General features: G+C 40.1%; 1 protein-coding gene across 4 annotated transcripts in view; it reads left to right on the top strand.

The window, feature by feature from the left end:
* LOC122862918 (heparan sulfate glucosamine 3-O-sulfotransferase 5) overlaps positions 1-16,164 on the top strand; it is a 101,478-nt gene extending 85,314 nt beyond the window's left edge. For 2 of the 4 annotated variants that reach the window (XM_044168792.1, XM_044168790.1), the window contains 2 exons: positions 12,658-12,799; positions 14,251-16,164. In XM_044168792.1, coding sequence (XP_044024727.1) covers positions 12,693-12,799; positions 14,251-15,181 — 1,038 coding nt within the window. In that variant the 5' untranslated portion in view covers positions 12,658-12,692 and the 3' untranslated portion in view covers positions 15,182-16,164. Of the gene's footprint in view, positions 1-4,154; positions 4,259-4,390; positions 4,534-12,657; positions 12,800-14,250 lie in introns of all 4 variants that reach the window. The other 2 variants (XM_044168789.1, XM_044168791.1) reach the window with 2 other exon arrangements.
* The last annotated feature ends 2,087 nt before the right edge of the window (positions 16,165-18,251 follow it).

The raw sequence follows: 18,251 nt of genomic DNA, 5'->3' as shown, positions 1-18,251 counted from the left end.
TCCTCTCGGGGAGGACCACCCCATTTTTCACACCAATGTTACAGCCTTGAGGTGAGTACTACAGATTAGAAAATCAAATCACTAATAGCAACCGTTAACAATATGTGAATAAAATTCAATCATATCAGTTCATATATTTACCCTCCAGATTAGCCTGAGCGGCCCATTGCGCCCTTCCCCCCGTCTTCCCGACTCCACACTTCTGCAACAAAGTGACTCCATAAATTCACTAGAATGCAGGAAATTAACAATTTTCTGGGGCAAGATACCCTGGTTAGGTTTGGTCTCCCAGTTTAGGGTATGATGTCTGGAGGTTGGCAAGCATGCTGATCAACCATACTTTTTCATCACTGACCATGATTACTGACTTGTCCTCTCATCTATACATGCTTTAAACTTCCATGCTTTAAAATTCCTGGGGGAATGTTGACCCCGACCCCTGCGGTTGTTAATGTCACAGAAGGCCTACTCATAAAATGCACCGACTTCACCCATACCGAATCTCATTCCAAACTAAATAGAAAAATTGGCAGCCCTGGTAAACCATGTCTCTTTTGTTGAGCAGTTTATCCTCTGGGAGAGCAAGGTTATATAAAAAGAAATAGTGCAACGCAGCTAATAGGCTATGATAGCTTTCTCTGATGTGTTAGCACTATCAAAACAGATTGATATTGGTATTGTATTTATGAATATTTCTATTCCTCTTGTAAATCTTGTATTGTGTAAAAACTATTTTGAAAAAGATGATTATAATGATTCTAAGATTTTATATTTCTTTTGTGAAGTCATGTAACTAATTGATTGCCTATATATTAAGAACCCAGAAATAACCTCAGATGCCACTCTGATGAAGGCAAGATAATTGAAATAATTTTATAAAGCAAATAAAGCATGGTATATAAGAGTTGTGCGACTTGTTTGATGGACTGGTATTGAAACTCAAACTGGTCTGCACCTTGCTGTGTGTGCATTCTTAAAGTTAAAAACACTTTGAAGTGTGGACAAAGTTATTCAGATTCAGATACAGGAAGCCTGGTATAGTGAAGGTGTTGATTGCAGGTCGATTATATTATGAGAAGTATATAAGCAGACATATCAGATACATGCCTAAATGCATACATGTGCCTGTATGTTTTTCTTACCTAGATGCTTCTTGTAAAATCCACAGTGGCTGAGGATAAGAGGATGCCAGAGTAGAGTTGGAGACAAAGGGATCTGCAGCGACGAGTGATAAATAATGGAGGTGTAATATCACAAAATGGACGGCTGGTTTAGAGGAGTGGAGTGGAGGTCAGCGGAGGGCGGAGCTCTAAGCTGAACAGCAGAATCATTCCCTTGTGCATAAGCAAAGATCAATAACAATAATAAAGGACATAGTGATGAATTATTCATCAATGCTCTGCCCTCTCTCTGTCTCCCCTTCTCTCTTCTCCCTCCACACAATGTCCCCAGCTGACTCAACTCCAGCAGTAAGAGCTACAGCACGCCGTCGCTGCTGTCTGCCTTCACCAAACTTTGGAGAATTTATTTTCACCAACAAAGAGCCAAATGCATATTATTAACTTTGTTTCTTCTTACATGTAAATGCCTTTGATGAGTGGATAACTTTATCTTTGATCGCAGACAGTCTTTGGAGTGTGCACCAGTTCTGTCAGAGGATACAATTTGTAAGGCTGTGTGAAGTAGACTGTGGCGACTGCCATTTATAGTCGCTCCCTGGCTCTCTCCACAAATAAAAGCAGAATGCACTGTCCCCAAAAATATCAGGAATTCAAATAGTTTAAGGAAAATGATCGTATTTTTCAACTTGGGTCTTACTGTCATAATTGTATCCATTATTTTTATTGGTCATGATAACAATGTAGTCACCACCTCTATTGTACAGCAGATATTTGGGGAAAGTGAACTCAATCTCAAACGTGATCTCAAACACTTGTCTCTGAGTCTGACAGAATGAAAACACAGGAAGTAGTGGAATAGCTATTGTAGCTCACTGTACATCATCTCGCGAGATGACATTACTGCCTGCTGTATTCATGCACAAATGCCGCTTTGTTTAAGACTGAGTCCAAATTTCACTGCAGCTAGTGTGTTTTATGCAAATCCTAGGAAATGTTGGGCAATAGCAATCATGAGTCATTTCTCATTTTTCATTTCTCCTTTACTTTCTCTTTCACGTAGGTAAAAGTAGAAATACTATATTTTAAAAATACTCATTACAAGTAAAATTCCAGCATTTAAATAATAGTACAGAAGTAGTATTAGAAAAAGTTACTTTAGTATGCAATGCAGAAAAATTACCCCCATGAGTGTTATACTATTATATATTATTAGATTATTTTGCTCATGTATTAATGTGTAAGCAGCATTTTGCTGTTGTAGCTAGTTGAGGTGGACCTTACTTCAAATACTTTACTGTTGGATAGTTTAATATATGATAGTTTAATCATATTTAAATAAGCTGATCATATGTTTTGTGTGGAAAATATACATTTCTAACTAGTAACTAAAACTATCAGATAAATGTATTGGTGTAAAAAAGTACAATAAAAAGTATAATATTTCTACGAGTAGAAATATTAAGGGGTGTGAAGTGGAAGTACTCAAGTAAAGTAAAACTACCTCAAATCTGTACTTAAGTTTAGCACTTGCACAAATGTACTTAGTTACAGTTCCACTAGTTGATGCTGGACTTAGGAAATCTAGACATGTTGATGGAGTTTTGAGAAGTACTACATTATTGAGTTGTTGCAGTAAGGTTATTTATTTTTTCTGTAAGAAATAGTGTAAGAGATTAATATTTGGAATTCAATAATTACATTAGTTACCAATCCCAGAAATGTGCTGTTAGTTTGACGTGTTGGGGGCCGTATTGTTTGCTGTCTTACCAAGAGTTCGATGTGAGGGTTGATATCGATTTCATCTGTGCAGTCAGAAGACAGACTGGTCTGGTACATGTTAGCTTGGTGCAGGGGCTAGAGACGGGGGGGGGGAACAGCTAGCCTCCACCAAAAGAGGAGGAATATACCTTCCGATAACTCCAAATTTGTCTTGTCTTGTTGTTCATGCTGTGTCTTGTTAGCTGGCTAGCTACTCTAAAGCCTCATTTGGACTGGATTTATTTCTCTAAGGGAGGTGGGGTTTCTTAATCGTTTTGACACAGCCATCAAATGTGTAATCTCATTGTCTAAACAGATCCTCAAAACCACACACCATTAACGCAGTTGACCACGGCACTATTTCATTTCTCTCTGTGTTCGTACAAAATGCGAATGCTAAAGCACAATTTGCAAAACACTAAACGCAGTTGTCATTGTGTAGATGCAATTCCCATTCAACTATGACATGACAGCCAAAACAGACTGTACTTTTCTCAATCGGCTATGTACATTTCCTGCTCGCATTGACACAGTTGTTCATTGGGTAAATCATTGCATGCAAAATACTATGTACAATGAGCATTGCAAGAGAAGGCCAGCATGATGTGTAATTGGAGTGAGTCACTTCCCTTACCACAATTGACGAGTGATGGTCCCATCCCACAGGTGCAAATTGTTGCAGTGCTAAACATCCACAAGCACTTATAATGCAATGGGTTCCAGTGCACAGTGTTGCTGAGAATGGAGGGAGAAGCAGGTGCTGCAAGTGATGTCCATGTGTTTGGTGGTATGGCAGGGGAGAGTGGGCCGAACAGAGGACGGGGAGGTAGGGAAGGACAGGGAAGAGGGAGGGGAAGATGTGTGAATATTTTGAGATCTGGGTCACTATCATAGACCACGTAGTGAACCGTGGCTTAAGTATGGCTGAAGCAGGTCATAGAGTGCAGCCTCAGCAGAACCCATCTACTGTAGCATCGATAATTCGGACGTTCAAGAATGAGAACAGGTAAGCCTTCTACATAAGTAGTATACATCAGGTCACGTACACATTACAGCACTGAATCCCTGTAACTTGGTCAGTGTGGTGTAACATCTCAGACTTTACTGTATAATTCATGGACTTTCCCATCAATTCATATTTTTTTTCCACTTTTACTATAATAGTGAACATGGTGAGAGCAAACAATGCCAACAGACTTCGAGATATTCACAGTGCCGTTATACAAGATGATGGCATCTTTCAGAACATCGCCTCTGTGTGTCTCTCAACCATAGACAGGGTGCTGAAGAAACATGCCATGTCAATGAAGCAACTGTACAGAGTTCCATTTGAAAGGAATAGTCAAAGGGTGAAGGAACTACAGTACCCATTTGTACAGGTAAGGCCAGACAGTAATATTTGTCTTTCCAATATGTAACAAAATGTGGGACAAGGACAGTAAATTGTGTTTGGTATGGTATCCTACACTTTTGGTTTAATATAAACTTCTGTGTTTTTCTGTATTTTGCAGAGGGTGATGAAGCTGGATGCAAATGACAACCCACACGCTCGTGTATGTCAACAAGGCCGGGTTCAATCTGAACAAAATTAGACGACGTGGCAGGAGCATCATTGAACATCGTGCCACAGTGGATGTGTCAGGCCAGCGTGGGGGTAATATAACAATGGTGTAATCCACCATGTTCCTGCCATTGGACCCTACAATACAGCCCGTCTTATTGATTTCTTGGGAGGGCTTTACAATGCTGTCATCACTGAGAATGAGAGGGGAGTGGTGAGGCCTGACATGCCAAATTTTGGGACAATTTGGGACTATGTCAGTTTTCACCGCTCCATTCTTGTCAGGGAATGGTTTACTGCCCGTCATCGGATGTTGATGGGAGTTCTTTCCACCCTACTCACCCTTACTCAATCCAATTGAGGATTTTTATATTTTTTCAGCATGGAGATGGAAGGTCTATGATCACCAACTGTACAACCAGTTGTCTTTGCTGAATGCAATGAATGCTGGTTGTGAGGGCATCACATCTGAAAACTGCTGAGGGTGGCTGAGCCATGCCGAAAGGTTTTTCCTTCTGTGCCTTGAAAGGCAAGACATCAATTCAGTTCAGGTGTGATGTGGACGAAGTCTTGTTGCCTAACAGGGAGGAAAGACTGGCTTCCCAATAATATATGTATACTGTACATGAATAAACAAGTTTTCTTTTTGTGTGTCCAGGAAATCCTTTGTATTGACAGCAAAACTATATGTACAGTTTATCCAGTAAATAGTGTTTAGTGTCAGGGTTTACACAATGATCAGAAGGTGCTATACGTTTGGTGACATTGTTGTAGCTATTGACTGACTTTGAGTGTTTTGATGCATGCGGTTAACATTTTGAGTGTTATAGGCTATTTTGCACAGGTTGTATAGTGTTATGAGAAAGTTTTACTCTTTTGGAGATTGCACCTAGGGTTTTGAGAATGGGGTTAGAGTTTGAGGATATGCATCTAAGCGATTGACAACTGTAAATACAGAAGACATGTGGAGGCTTTATTGGAAGGCACCTCTGACAGAGCATGTTTGATTAACAAGTACTGTAATGGGACAAGTAATGTATCTAATTACTTCTGCTGTTGAATAATTCCCCAATAAGTAATGAGTAATCAGTTACATTTTGCAGGTAACTTGCCCAAATACTGTCCATGAATGAGAGTTGTCCTTTAATAGTTATATCTGGTAAAGATGAATACAAGATTCAAGGTACATTTATTTGTCATTCTACAACACAGTGCTGCACAATGAAATTAAAGTTGGAATAAAATAGGTCAATATTAGAAATATTTTCATGCCTTGAACATGAAAATATTCTCACAGAAGCAGTTCTTCAGTTTTCTAATGTCCCTGTCCATCTGTCTGGATATTTCGCAGTGCTGCTAACATTAAAAACAGCCCACTGATAAGGGAGAAAGTAACAATAAAGACTCAGTGCATTATGTGAATGGTAGAAAATGGCATTGATCCTAGATCTGGGTGCATTAAGCATTTTTTTGGGGGGCGGGGGATTTTTTCCTTATCCAAATCAAGGCTCTGAGGACAGAGGGTGTTGTATTCTGTACAAATTGTAAAGCCCCTTGAGGCAAATTGTGATATTGGGCTTTATAAATAACATTTGACTGAATATGGCATGAATCCCTACAAAGGTTTTCCCGTCACACCACCTAGCTGTTGCCACTGCTGCTGTCCTCATGACCGACTCCCCAGGCCCCACACTCTACAGTGTGTGAATGTGCGTGTGATACTAGAGACTTGTATTCTGAAATGTCTGCTGGTCCTCTTTGCTATTCCAACAACAGTGTTTTCAGTAATACAGTGAATTAACAGAATAGGAAGAAGTCTAATGAGAGCTCACCTTCAGTGGTCTATTTTAACCAGTGCCCTCGTGTACGCCTCTAAAAATGAGAACTGAGCAGTGCAGATTATTAGCACAGCAAATGCCTTAATACATTTACGATCTCCTCATTCCTCATTCCACTTCTCCACTACTCCTATCCTCAATCCTCAGCTTTTTATCCATCCCCCGCTCCAACTGCAAAACAAAGGTGATTGCACCTTTGCTGTTTTAGCCCCAACGCTCTGGAATCATCTATCCCAGTTACCAGATTTGCTGAACCTTTAGCGGCTTCTAAAAACCTCTTCTTTATAGACAAGCCTTTTTATAGATCTCCATCCCTGTTTTATGTTTTGGTTCGTTTTAGTTTGGTTTTGTGCTGTGTTGTAATTGTATTTTATCTTTACTTTGTTTATTTATTCATTTATATTTTTTCTTGCGTGCTTGTGCAGCACTTTGTAAGTGTGTGTTTTAAAAAGTGCTATATAAATAAAGCTTTACTTACTTACTTAATAACTAAACATGTTTTTGTGCAGTGTCACCACAAATTTATCAAGCTCATATATTCCACGTTCCAGTATTTGGAAACTAATTATAGTTATCAGGCCTGTAAACAGCAACGCTTTTCAGAGTTTTAATTACACGCAAAAAGGACAGTCAGCATTTCTCTCTCTTCTCTCATAGTGTTTTGTTCTAAGTGCTTCTGCTGCGCTTCTCCTCAGCCCATTAGTCCAGAAGGCTGTGAGCTCCTGTATGATTGATCACTCATGACACATGTCGGTCAAAACTGTGGTGGGGGCTTTTCATTTCATCTCTGTTTTGTGTGTAGTAAACTCAGAGCAATGCAGGGTGATCTGAGAAATATAGAGGTCAGGAGCTGAGATGAGAGAAAATGACAAAATGACAGCCGGGGGGGGGGGGTTGATCTCTGTTGTGGACTAGAATATTAAAGTATTACATGTTTTTTGTCATTGAGCCCTAAAATGCACTAAAAGTCACTAAGACACTCGTGTCTGTTTATTTTCATCTAGCGGCAGGTATAAAGGTGATGATGTCACTGTCCTCCAAGATGTGTCAACAACTACAGACTAGATTATCATTTCATGGTCCCCAGAAGATGATTCTTAATCATTTTGTTACCCACTGAGTTCTTGTTTAGTGCCATCATTAGGTCAAAATTTCCACTTGAACAACATTTTTGTCCAAGGTATTTTGAAAAAAGTGACCATATTCCTATTAAATATATATAATATTATATAATAGATATTCATTGTTCCCGGAGGATAAATCCTTGGGTGTTTAAGGATCTCCTGATCGTTCCTAAATCAGGTCATATATTCTTACTTACAAGAAATACAAGAAATATAACATGCAAAGGGCCATGATATTTCCTGAGCACATTCATGGTGCACAGAGGATTAACACATTTCATTTTGTACATTCCATGAGCTTTCCTCTAGGTCAACCATCAAGTTAAAATTTACAGATGTACACAAGATTTTTAAGATACCATCCTTTTTTTTTTTTAAACCTATGCCAAGGTAAGGTAATGCTAATCTTATCCATAACCCATAATGGCATCATCCTTACATTTATTGCATTTTTGTACTGTTCACAAACTGCTAGCCCCGGCCCTGTTGCACAGCACCCTCACCTCCCCCTGGCGATTTTGTTGATCTCCCAATTTGTTTCCAAGGCAAGATATCGTGAAAAATAATAATCTTCTTTCCATAAAAGTGTGCTGTGAGTCCCTACTCCCCAGAAGATGAACCTTTTGTCAGGCCAAATATTTCAATATCAACTTTCCAAAAGAAAAATTTAACTCTAATGGGCAGCTTGCCATGATATTCACCAAGCACATTCATGGTCCACATAGGGTGTACCCTTTCCATTTTGAACACTTCATTGTGTTAAAAAAACACAGGTTAAAGTGAGCCTATGTAACTTCTGTAGAATAGTGGTCACTGTGGCCACGTTACAATTGCAGGATAATGGTAAATGGTTAAATATAGTGCAACAGTAACTTAAGTGAACAATAGTTAGGACACTCTGGTCGCTCACCTGGAAGAGTGCACATCCCGTTTACAAGGCTGAGCCCTTACCGCAGAGGCGTGGGTCCGGATCCAGCCCGCGGCCCTTTGATGCATGTCATCCTCTATCTCTCTCCCTCCCTCTCCCCCACATTTCCTGTCTCTCTTCAGCTGTTCCTATCAAATAAAGAAGCCTCAAACAATAATCTTTAAAAAAAAACTATAGTCATACAGTTAGCGATCTTGCTCAGAAATGGCAGTTATAGAGCAATATCTACCTAAAATGTGCTAACGTTAGCCACCATTAGCTACTGCTCATACCAGACCAAGTAAGTGTCACGGGGGTGAATTCAGGCAGCAGTGGAAGGACCCAAATGCAGAAAGTGACAGTTCAATGATTTATTGCTGAAGTGAAGGTATATATAGGCTTATAGGCAGGTACTGGTAGGCAGGCAGATATAGGTACAGATTCCAAATAGCAGGATATAGGGTAACAGAGACTTGAAAGCAGGGAATGTGCAACATTGTAACTTTGACAATCTAGCAGAGGATCAAAGGATCTGGGCTGTTATATAAAGAGTGACTGATGAGGGAATGGGATACAGGTGAGGAGGTGAGTAGGGAAAGCCAGGCAACCGTTTAGCAGGTGAGGGAAGTGGGAACAGGTGTGAAGATGGGCGGGGCAGACAGGTGATGGAGAAAGTCCGAGGCCATCTAGTGGATGGACGGAAAATGACAATGAAGGGGTCTGGGGAATTAGGAATGTGGCTGGAGAGGAGGGACAGAGCGACTGACTGTGACAGTAAGACTAGCAGCACAACCCCTGAGTGTATGGAACAGAGCAAGGCTGCGTTTTATTGGTTATGAATTCAACTTTTAATTTGTAAGAGGAAGAATGTGTCCTTTCCTCGCTGAAAAATGAAATAGCCTCGCTTTAAAACATGTACACAAGAAAGTTATATTCAGTAGATTGCCATGATGTTTGCCGAACACCCATTTAGACTTCAATGACCTCATGACCTTTCCATTAGTGCCTCCCTCAGGACAAACACAAGTGAACTCTCAGCAGTGCAGCATCCTTGCATATATAAACGAAACAGGAGGAAAAACTATAGTAGTTTCCAAGTACACCTCCCCTACAGGCAAATATACTTTACGTTGCCTTTTATTTGATGGTTTACCATTTACAATGTGCGCTTCCATGGTGCTGCCATTGTTGTGTGACGTAAGACAACTGCTTCTTCATGAAGTCTGGATAGATGGATTTGCCCCGAGTTTACAAAATCGGAACTCAGACTTTGAGATGCGTTCCATTGTACTTTTTCTAGTAGTAGGTCGGAAATGTTTGAGTTCCAAGTTGTCTGGAACACAGCATGGCAATAACAGAATCAACAGGATATTGTTTGTTTCTTGCAACAGTTTATTTCAGGGTATAATAAACATTACTGGCTTTTCTTTGCTTTAGTTACTAGTCAGTTTCTTCTTGGCATATAAACTGTATGGCTGAACACAACTTATTGCACCTGTGAAATTGTAAACTAGGACCCATCATAGCTCTCTTGCAAATCCCCCACACTCATGTCAGCTCCCCCTGCAGTCTTTTAAATTACTTTTACCAGAAAGATGTTCTCAATACAGTGAGAAACATTTCAAGTGCTATTTGATTTTTCTGGTCAGACACTGTGCCCATCTACTGCATGGAGAAATCCTCCCAAGATTGTTACTGAGAGCACACTTTAATCTAAAGCATCTCCAGATAAATTTAGTTTTCCTTGCTGAGGATATCTGTGCTCAATACATCATGCCTAGCAATTCTGAAAAAGATTGTCACCATTTTGTCTTCTCTTTCCCAGCGATGCAACACAAAGTAGTTTCTGGTGAGAGCTGCTATGAATCTCGGTAGGTCATGAAAGTCAATGGAAACAATGGACAATTTAATATATTTAAATTAGCATTACTACTGGACTATATTTTGTGCGATTACAGGTTATATTTAGTTTCCATATTGAATCCGTATTCCATATTGCACAGTCTGTATTATCACATCATGTATGAAGCCATCAAATGTGTATTTAAGACCCTTTTGCAAGGTTCTGGTTTTCAGCTAGAGACGTTAAAAACGTTGCATTTTCTTGCCAACTCGTGGGCTAATGTTAATTAGTTAGCTAGTTACAGCTGATCAAATCTGCCAGGGACAGCTGTCATTTCAGCTGGCAAAATTGACGGTTGTCGACCAAAAATGAGAAGCCTTCCTTTGTATAGGCTACCTCAGTCAGAAATCAACGAACCATTGTTTCAAATACTTCTACAATTGTACAGCGGAAAATATGCCACCGTTTTCATTGTAAACTGCATATGTACAGTGCTAGATTGTTGGAAAACTTGATAGACATAACTAAGGGGGGCAGGTCTTATGCCATGATCATGTTATTGGAGTTACTGTAATGCGTTTCTGACTGATTATTCACATCAACGGCCAGGTTTTTCTGAAGGCTCTGATATAGCCAACTGGTAATAGTACGAAAGTGCCTGAAAACCAAAAAAAACTGGATGCCTCATTTAGCCTCAGTCCTTTGTTCAAGATAATTAAAATGAATTTAGTGTTTTATTGTCAGTGTACAGTATTTTTAACCCACACATTGCAAATCTACAATCATACAACTGTATTGAGTTATAAGGTGACTGGATTGCGCGCAACATTAGCCACCACAGGCTACTGGTCAAACCAGACCAACTAAGGCTGTAGCAGCAAGTGTATTGAATTAAGCATGGGTGCATTTTATTGCTTGGGAATTAAACTTATTAATTTACGACAAAAGAAATTGTTATTTTTTCTTTGAAAAGTTACGCAGACTTGCTTTAACGGTGTTATACTTCCTGTTTTGTTTCTTAAACAAATGAGACTCTGAAAGAAGGTGAATTACTTAATTATTATCATATGGTCAGATTATACGGTGTGTCTTGCTACAATACAAATATTGAACAGACTTCCTTTTCATTGGAAACATTTGAATTTATAGCTCCCACTTGTTTGAGAGATACAGGCTGTAATGAAAAACATTTATTTTCTAAATGGGTCTCCACAAACACAGGGCTGGCCCCTGGCTAACTGGCTTTATTCTTCTGCTTTGTCAGACTGATGAAATTGCAATTGCTCTGCTGGACTCCCTTCAGAAGTCACCACAAGGCAATATGAGTGAAATGTTTTCCCATCACACTGGGGTAAAAAGCTCTCTACTTGTTTATGAGATGCTCTAGAGGATCTGCTCTACTGGTAATGGTAGGCAGTTTTAAAGGCTGGGTTAGAGTGCAGTTGACCCTTTTGTAATAGTGCTACGGCTTCTGTATGGATCTCTTATTCCATAATGTGATTTACCCAGTCACACTGTGGTAAGTTTGCAGATGCAGGAAGGGCTCAGGTATCGATCTGCAAAAAAAAACTGAAGAAATCCTTTCTTTAATTACAATTGAGACAAACATTTCTGTGCTCCATCTGTATGAAAGGATGTAGTGCCCTCTCTTGGATAAAGAGATGAAGTCTCTCTTTTTCTTTGAAGGTCAAAAGAGCCATAAGCATTAACAAAATGGGATTCATTCATACACTTTTTCTTATCTGAACCTGTTGTCTGAAGATTTTTAGAGATGGAGATTTTGACGTCCATCTTGTCACTGAGGTCAAGAAGAAAACAAAACAAGAATGTAGATGGAGTTGAAAAAATAATGAGTTTAGATACTGTACTTCCTCTGAGAATTGCTTTTGATTTTGCATACATTAAAAAACATATTTGCATTCTTACATCACTCTCCTTTGAACCAAAGCATGGTTACAAGGAGAGTGGTGACACTGAACCAAACAATAAAGTTACAGGCAGTAAAACCAAAACAATTAGCATAAAATGGCAAAAAAAAAAAAAAAAAGCTGCAGTTGAAAGTAGAGACTTTCTTTGTAGGTTTGTCACTTGAGTGACCCTTTTCAGAATACACATTTGATCCATTCTTAATGTAGAAATATTGATTAGTGCAGCTGTAACTTGGGCAAGAACTTCCAACTAGTACATACAGAGTTGGACTATTAACAATCAACTTCTGTCCAAGCCAAAGCGCTATTTTGCGGCCATACTTCATTTTACACATTCCCGTCTCGAAGCACATCTGTACATTAGATCAAATCTGATTCTCGAGTTGGCAGAAACAAATGAATGTAACAAAGTGGCGGTCGGTAGGTGAGCATTTCCTCTAATGGCGCTGCAGCACTTTTCAGGCATGTGTGAGTGTGGCTTAATCACTTGTAAGACTTGATTGAGTGTGTGTTAATAAACATTAGGCTGTCTCTCTTCCCCTGGCGATTAGTGGTTTATGTGCTCTGCTCTCTACAGGCTGAAGACGCAGTCCTGAAGATTGATGGAGGGCCATGCTATTCAAACAGCAGGCATTGCTGAGACAGAAGCTCTTCGTTCTGGGCAGCCTTGCTATTGGAAGTGTCCTCTATCTTGTGGCCAGGGTTGGGACCTTGGATAGGTAAGTCATCACTATCACATTACAGTACTTTTATTTAAGTAACTTACTTAGTAAAGTAATGATCTGGCATAACTTTTTTGTTACTTTTCTGACATAATTTTTTAAATTTCACACTATATTACTGATTAATGAATTTGTGAATAAATTTGGCAATCCTCCACTTCATGAAGTTGTTTAAATGTTCTAGGTTCTAGGTTGACGTACAGTATTTTTTTAGGGTATAGTACATATAAATTATTTTTAAGGAATAGTTCAATGTTTTGGAAAATAAGGTAATTTGAGATAAGAAGATCAATACCACTCTCATGTCTGTATGGTATGTACCTCGTTTTTTTTTGTTACGTTGTGTGACTATTTCCAAAATGTCAAACTTTAAGATTTTGGGAGAGTTTTGGGATGTGTCTGAAATCACTCCCCATTTACTATGCATTGCACCATTTCATTTGAGTGTCTGAATTCTGAGGGTGAAATTTATTCAAGTGCCCTCAAAAATTCCACAGTGGAACAAAAAAGGTAGTGTCCATGGTGTGGACACTACTTTCTGCTAACAATCCCACAATGCCGCAATGCATTTCATTTTATAGATATCAATATAAATAGATAAAAATTATTGTTGTGTGACACAACACCTGTCAGTGATGATGGAAAATGATATTGAATCAATAAGTCTCCAAAAGCTTAATTTACTGCTCTCTATAGAGTTAACTCCTGAGTGTCTGCTGTCCATATAGGGAGTAGTGAATGAGTGAACGAGGGAGTGATTTTGGACACAGCTTTGGTCATGTTCTTTAAAAAAAATAACACCCTCACTGAGACTACATGGTCCACTTCTCATACACTGCACTTTTGTCTAATATTAAATCCTAATAGTCTTTTTTTTTAAAACAAGTGATGTAAATCTGGTCCTTCAAATCAAATTGTTTGAAGAATTTACAAGGATCAGTGTCATTTTTCTTGACTCTAGTGCAGCAAGTCTTGTTTCATGATACACTAATTTCTACAAAATACTTGGGTTGATATAATCTTACTGCACAAGCAGATTTTTCACTTGTTTTAAGAAAACAATGCTTTCAAGTTTCAATAATAGACAACAGAGATTTTTTGCAGCGTACATATCAAATGATGGCATGTATTTTTGTGCAAAAAAAATATTAATCTCCCTTGCAATCAGGCTGCGTTGTTGGCATGGATAGCCATAGCTGCTGAGGCTGAACAGGCAAAGTACCACCTGCAGAATCTCAGATTCAGCATCATTTACAAGGCACGATGTGTGTCTAGCGCTTTCCGAGTGCTTAGCACCAGAAAGTTGCTAAATTAAAAAGGAATTATTTGCACTCTAGTAGTTTAACCAGCCAAAGAGTTCATTTGAAATTAAGTTAAGGATTCTTGTAATGAATAAGTTATAAAAGTGTTAAGACTGACGATGTCTTTTTTCCTTTTTTTTCTTTCAGGCTACAACCCATTTGCCCCGTTGAGAGCCGAGTGCCCCCTCCTGAGCCAGAGCAAATCCCCCTCCGCACCCTGCAGTTTAAGCGTGGACTGCTCCATGAACTACGCAAGGGCAATGCCACCAAAGAGCAAATCCGCCTGCACAACCTGGTCCAGCAGCTGCCTCGGGCCATCATCATTGGGGTGCGCAAGGGGGGCACCCGCGCCCTGCTGGAGATGCTCAACCTGCATCCGGCAGTGGTCAAGGCCTCACAGGAGATCCACTTCTTTGACAATGACCAAAACTATGCCCGGGGCATCGACTGGTACAGAGAGAAAATGCCCTTCTCCTTCCCTCATCAGATTACCATTGAGAAGAGCCCCGCCTACTTCATCACAGAGGAGGTCCCTGAACGCATCTTCAAGATGAACTCCTCCATCAAGCTGCTGATCATAGTCCGCGAGCCCACCACCAGAGCTGTGTCCGACTACACGCAAGTGCTGGAGGGCAAGGAGCGCAAAAACAAGACGTACCACAAGTTTGAGAAGCTGGCCATCGACTCCAACACCTGCGAGGTGAACACAAAGTACAAAGCAGTGCGAACCAGCATCTACACCAAACACCTGGAGCGCTGGCTGAAGTACTTTCCCGCAGAGCAGTTCCACATCGTGGACGGGGACCGCCTCATCACTGACCCGCTGCCGGAGCTGCAGCTTGTCGAGCGCTTCCTCAACCTCCCCTCCAGGATCAGCCAGTATAACCTGTACTTCAATGCCACCAGGGGATTTTACTGTCTGCGATTTAACATCGTCTTTAACAAGTGCCTGGCAGGCAGCAAGGGCCGCATCCATCCAGAGGTGGACCCGTCAGTGGTGACTAAACTGCAGAAGTTCTTTCACCCCTTCAATCAGAAGTTTTACCAGATCACTGGTAGGACATTCAGCTGGCCATGATGAGCTTCGGACTCCTCCAATGAGATTCTTTGGATTGGCGTTTTTTTTTTTTTTAAACACCAAGCTACGATATCTCAAAAGATATTAATAGCACTTTGATTGAATTTAATACAAGAATGACAGTGTGACCAAATATAAAAGGAACTTGATGTAGGTTTGTTTGTACGTGTGAAAATAAAACAAAATAGTTTGATGGTTTGACTAAAAGATTGCATTCAAAGCACTTGATCTTGCAAATGAATTCCCCTGACTCTCATTGTTCCCCCAAAAAGAGAAAAAAAAACCAGTACTGAACTGTGTGATTAACTAAAGAGATTATTTTTGTTGCTATTTAAAAGACTATCAAACACTGACATTCATGCTGTTAAGATAAGCTTTAAGTGTGATGCTTTTCTCATGATAAAACACCTGACAAAATGACATTTGATAAACAAAGTTGTTCATTTGTTCTCCATCATGTTGTTTATTTGACCACTGCATGTGCAATCAAGATGCCATTATAACATTGTAGACTCTTGTATTAGTTGTCTTCTGTTGTCTCTTCATGTTGTTTTTAATCACATTTTATTTCGAATTCATGCTGTGATAAATCCATTAGAAGTTGACCTCTTTTAATTATCAGCACAATACCCAGTCTGAAGATCAGAACAGAACAGGAATAGCTCATCAGAATAGGATATAATGTTTCAAACTTGATTCAAACCATGTCCAAAACCTTCAAAGCATTTAAGACTCAATCTTGTGTTTTTTATGTAAGTATGTTGTTTCTTCCCCCTACAGCTCTTTCATGGGTTTGCGAAATACCTGGCAAAAAAGCCATAGTGGAAAAAAAAAGTTATCCTCTGATGATTCTTGTCAAAACCGACTGTTTATTCTATGATGATTAGCAAAATGTGTCTGTTTCTGTGCAAATATTCATTCTGTATCATAAGCGTGTTGTTAAAAAAGGTGAAATTAAAAGAATGTGAACATTTGTCAGCTGATTTATTGTTTACGTTTGTTTCACTTTTGCCATTAAAAGGAATAGTTCAACATTTTGGGGAAAGAGATGAAAATATCGATACCACTCGAATGTGCGTTAAGTATGTATCTGGAGTCTGGGAGTGATTAGCCTAACTTAGCATAAAGACTGGAAGCAGGGGGAAACAGCTAGCCTGTTTCTGTCCAAAGTAAAAAATAATATGCCCATCAACACCTCTAAAGCTCACTAATTAACATGGTGTGTCTTGTTTGTTTATTCTAAAAATGACCATTTGTGGTTTTAGAGGGTGTAACACGCTGTAATTATTTCTCGGCGAACAACTGCCGGGCGTAGTGACTGTGCACAGCTTCCTGGAGTCTTCCTGTCACAGCGAGATTGCCATGTTTGATACCAGGTGCCTGTACAGAGATCTATACTAAAGGCTGCCCTCCCCGACCATATCTAGCAACCTGCACTGTAGCCGGAGACGCTCCACAGACGTGCTGGGTGGATGGAGATACTGTTGTTTGTCAGGAAATAGGTTCAGCATCTAACTCCTCACAAAACCACTAATTGACTGATTTCACATTTCTGTTTGTGTACGGTTTAAACAAATGAGATACAATGCGTTAGGTGTTGCTAGGCGTATTTTTGAAAGCCAAGCTAGATGTTTCCCCCTGCTTCAAGTCTTTGTACTAAGTCAGGCTTTGTGCCTGGCTCCAGCTCTCAACACGCAGACATGAGAGTGGCAGCAAACTTCTCATCTGACTCTGAGAAAGAAAGCAAATAAGCGCATTTCTCAAAATGTTGAACTGTTACTTTAACGTGATGAAGTCAAGGCATCGTACTTCAGAGATCCTTGAAGAAACATAATCAGGACTTTCTTACCATGATGATGGCGGCGCGTGCAGATGCTGCTGCCAGTAGCTCCTTCAAACTTCGCTACATTTTTGGTTTCATTTGTTATTTTTTTCACGTTGATTGCTGAAGCACGTATTACCTATGACAGAAATACACTAATTGGCATTGGAAAAGGAAGCACAGGGATTGGATTAAGTGCAGCGAACCCTGGGACAATCACTGCCCGCGGAGTCTTCCGACCGCCCAGCCAGACCAGCGGGACCAAGCACTCCAGGAAGAGAGAAGGGATAAGAGCTAAGCTAACCCAGCTTGGACCTATGGCTGCTCCACTACCAAGCCTACTCCTGGCTAATGTCCGGTCGCAGGAAAACACAGTTGATGGCGCACAGCAGCATTACTTGACGTTAGCAATAGTGCGACGCCATTGGTTGGACTGTGTATCGCAACCTCGTGCGAGTGCACAAGATAAACAAAACGGGGACCCACTTAACGAAAAACAGCTCCATAGCCTACTAGGGACTTTAATTTAAATCCAATGAACTTTATATCCAGCAAGGCAGTTCCATTCATTTTTGGGGGAGAAAGTGCACCACTACAGCGTAATATAAATTGAAATGAAGGGGAACTAAAGGCTCCTGAATTTACCTAATTTTGAGGCCCAGTCTTGCAGAGGGGCCTTGTGTCAAAATCTAGTTTTAAGACTTTTATAATGTTACTCGATCTTGTGCTTATATTCTGTGTAATACTGTTATGTTTAATCAAATTATCACATAATTATTGACACACAGCAAAACTGAGACAGGGTATAATTTCAGTGTAGGAGCTGGTTTCTGGGCCAAATCTGTGTTCTCTCATTTGTGTTCTGCAGTGCATGCTGTAAATGACAGGTACTTGTAGGCAGCAAGATAAATAAACACCGCACAAAGATGGGGAGGAACTGGATGTCAGCGGGGGCCCAGAGCTTATTTTTACCCTAGCGCCTCCTGGCAGGTTCCTACCGCCCTGGCCCTGCCCCAGATCCATGAGCAAAACTCTGCTTGCTTTGGAACCTTTGCTTGGAAGCAAACCCTGACCTGACCCACAATAGAATTTCTCTAAAGGAATCAAGTGAATAGTTAATGACAAACATACCTTGCACACTACCAATAGCTGCCTACTTGCAGGAAGCCTCAGTGATATATGATTTAAACATGTTGGCCATATAGTGTTTCACTTGTTGTGGATTGTGGGTAACGTTAGACCAGGAAC

Source organism: Siniperca chuatsi, linkage group LG16 (genome assembly GCF_020085105.1).
Source record: "Siniperca chuatsi isolate FFG_IHB_CAS linkage group LG16, ASM2008510v1, whole genome shotgun sequence".
NCBI lineage: Eukaryota > Metazoa > Chordata > Actinopteri > Centrarchiformes > Sinipercidae > Siniperca > Siniperca chuatsi.
This window is presented reverse-complemented; position numbering and strand designations above follow the sequence as displayed.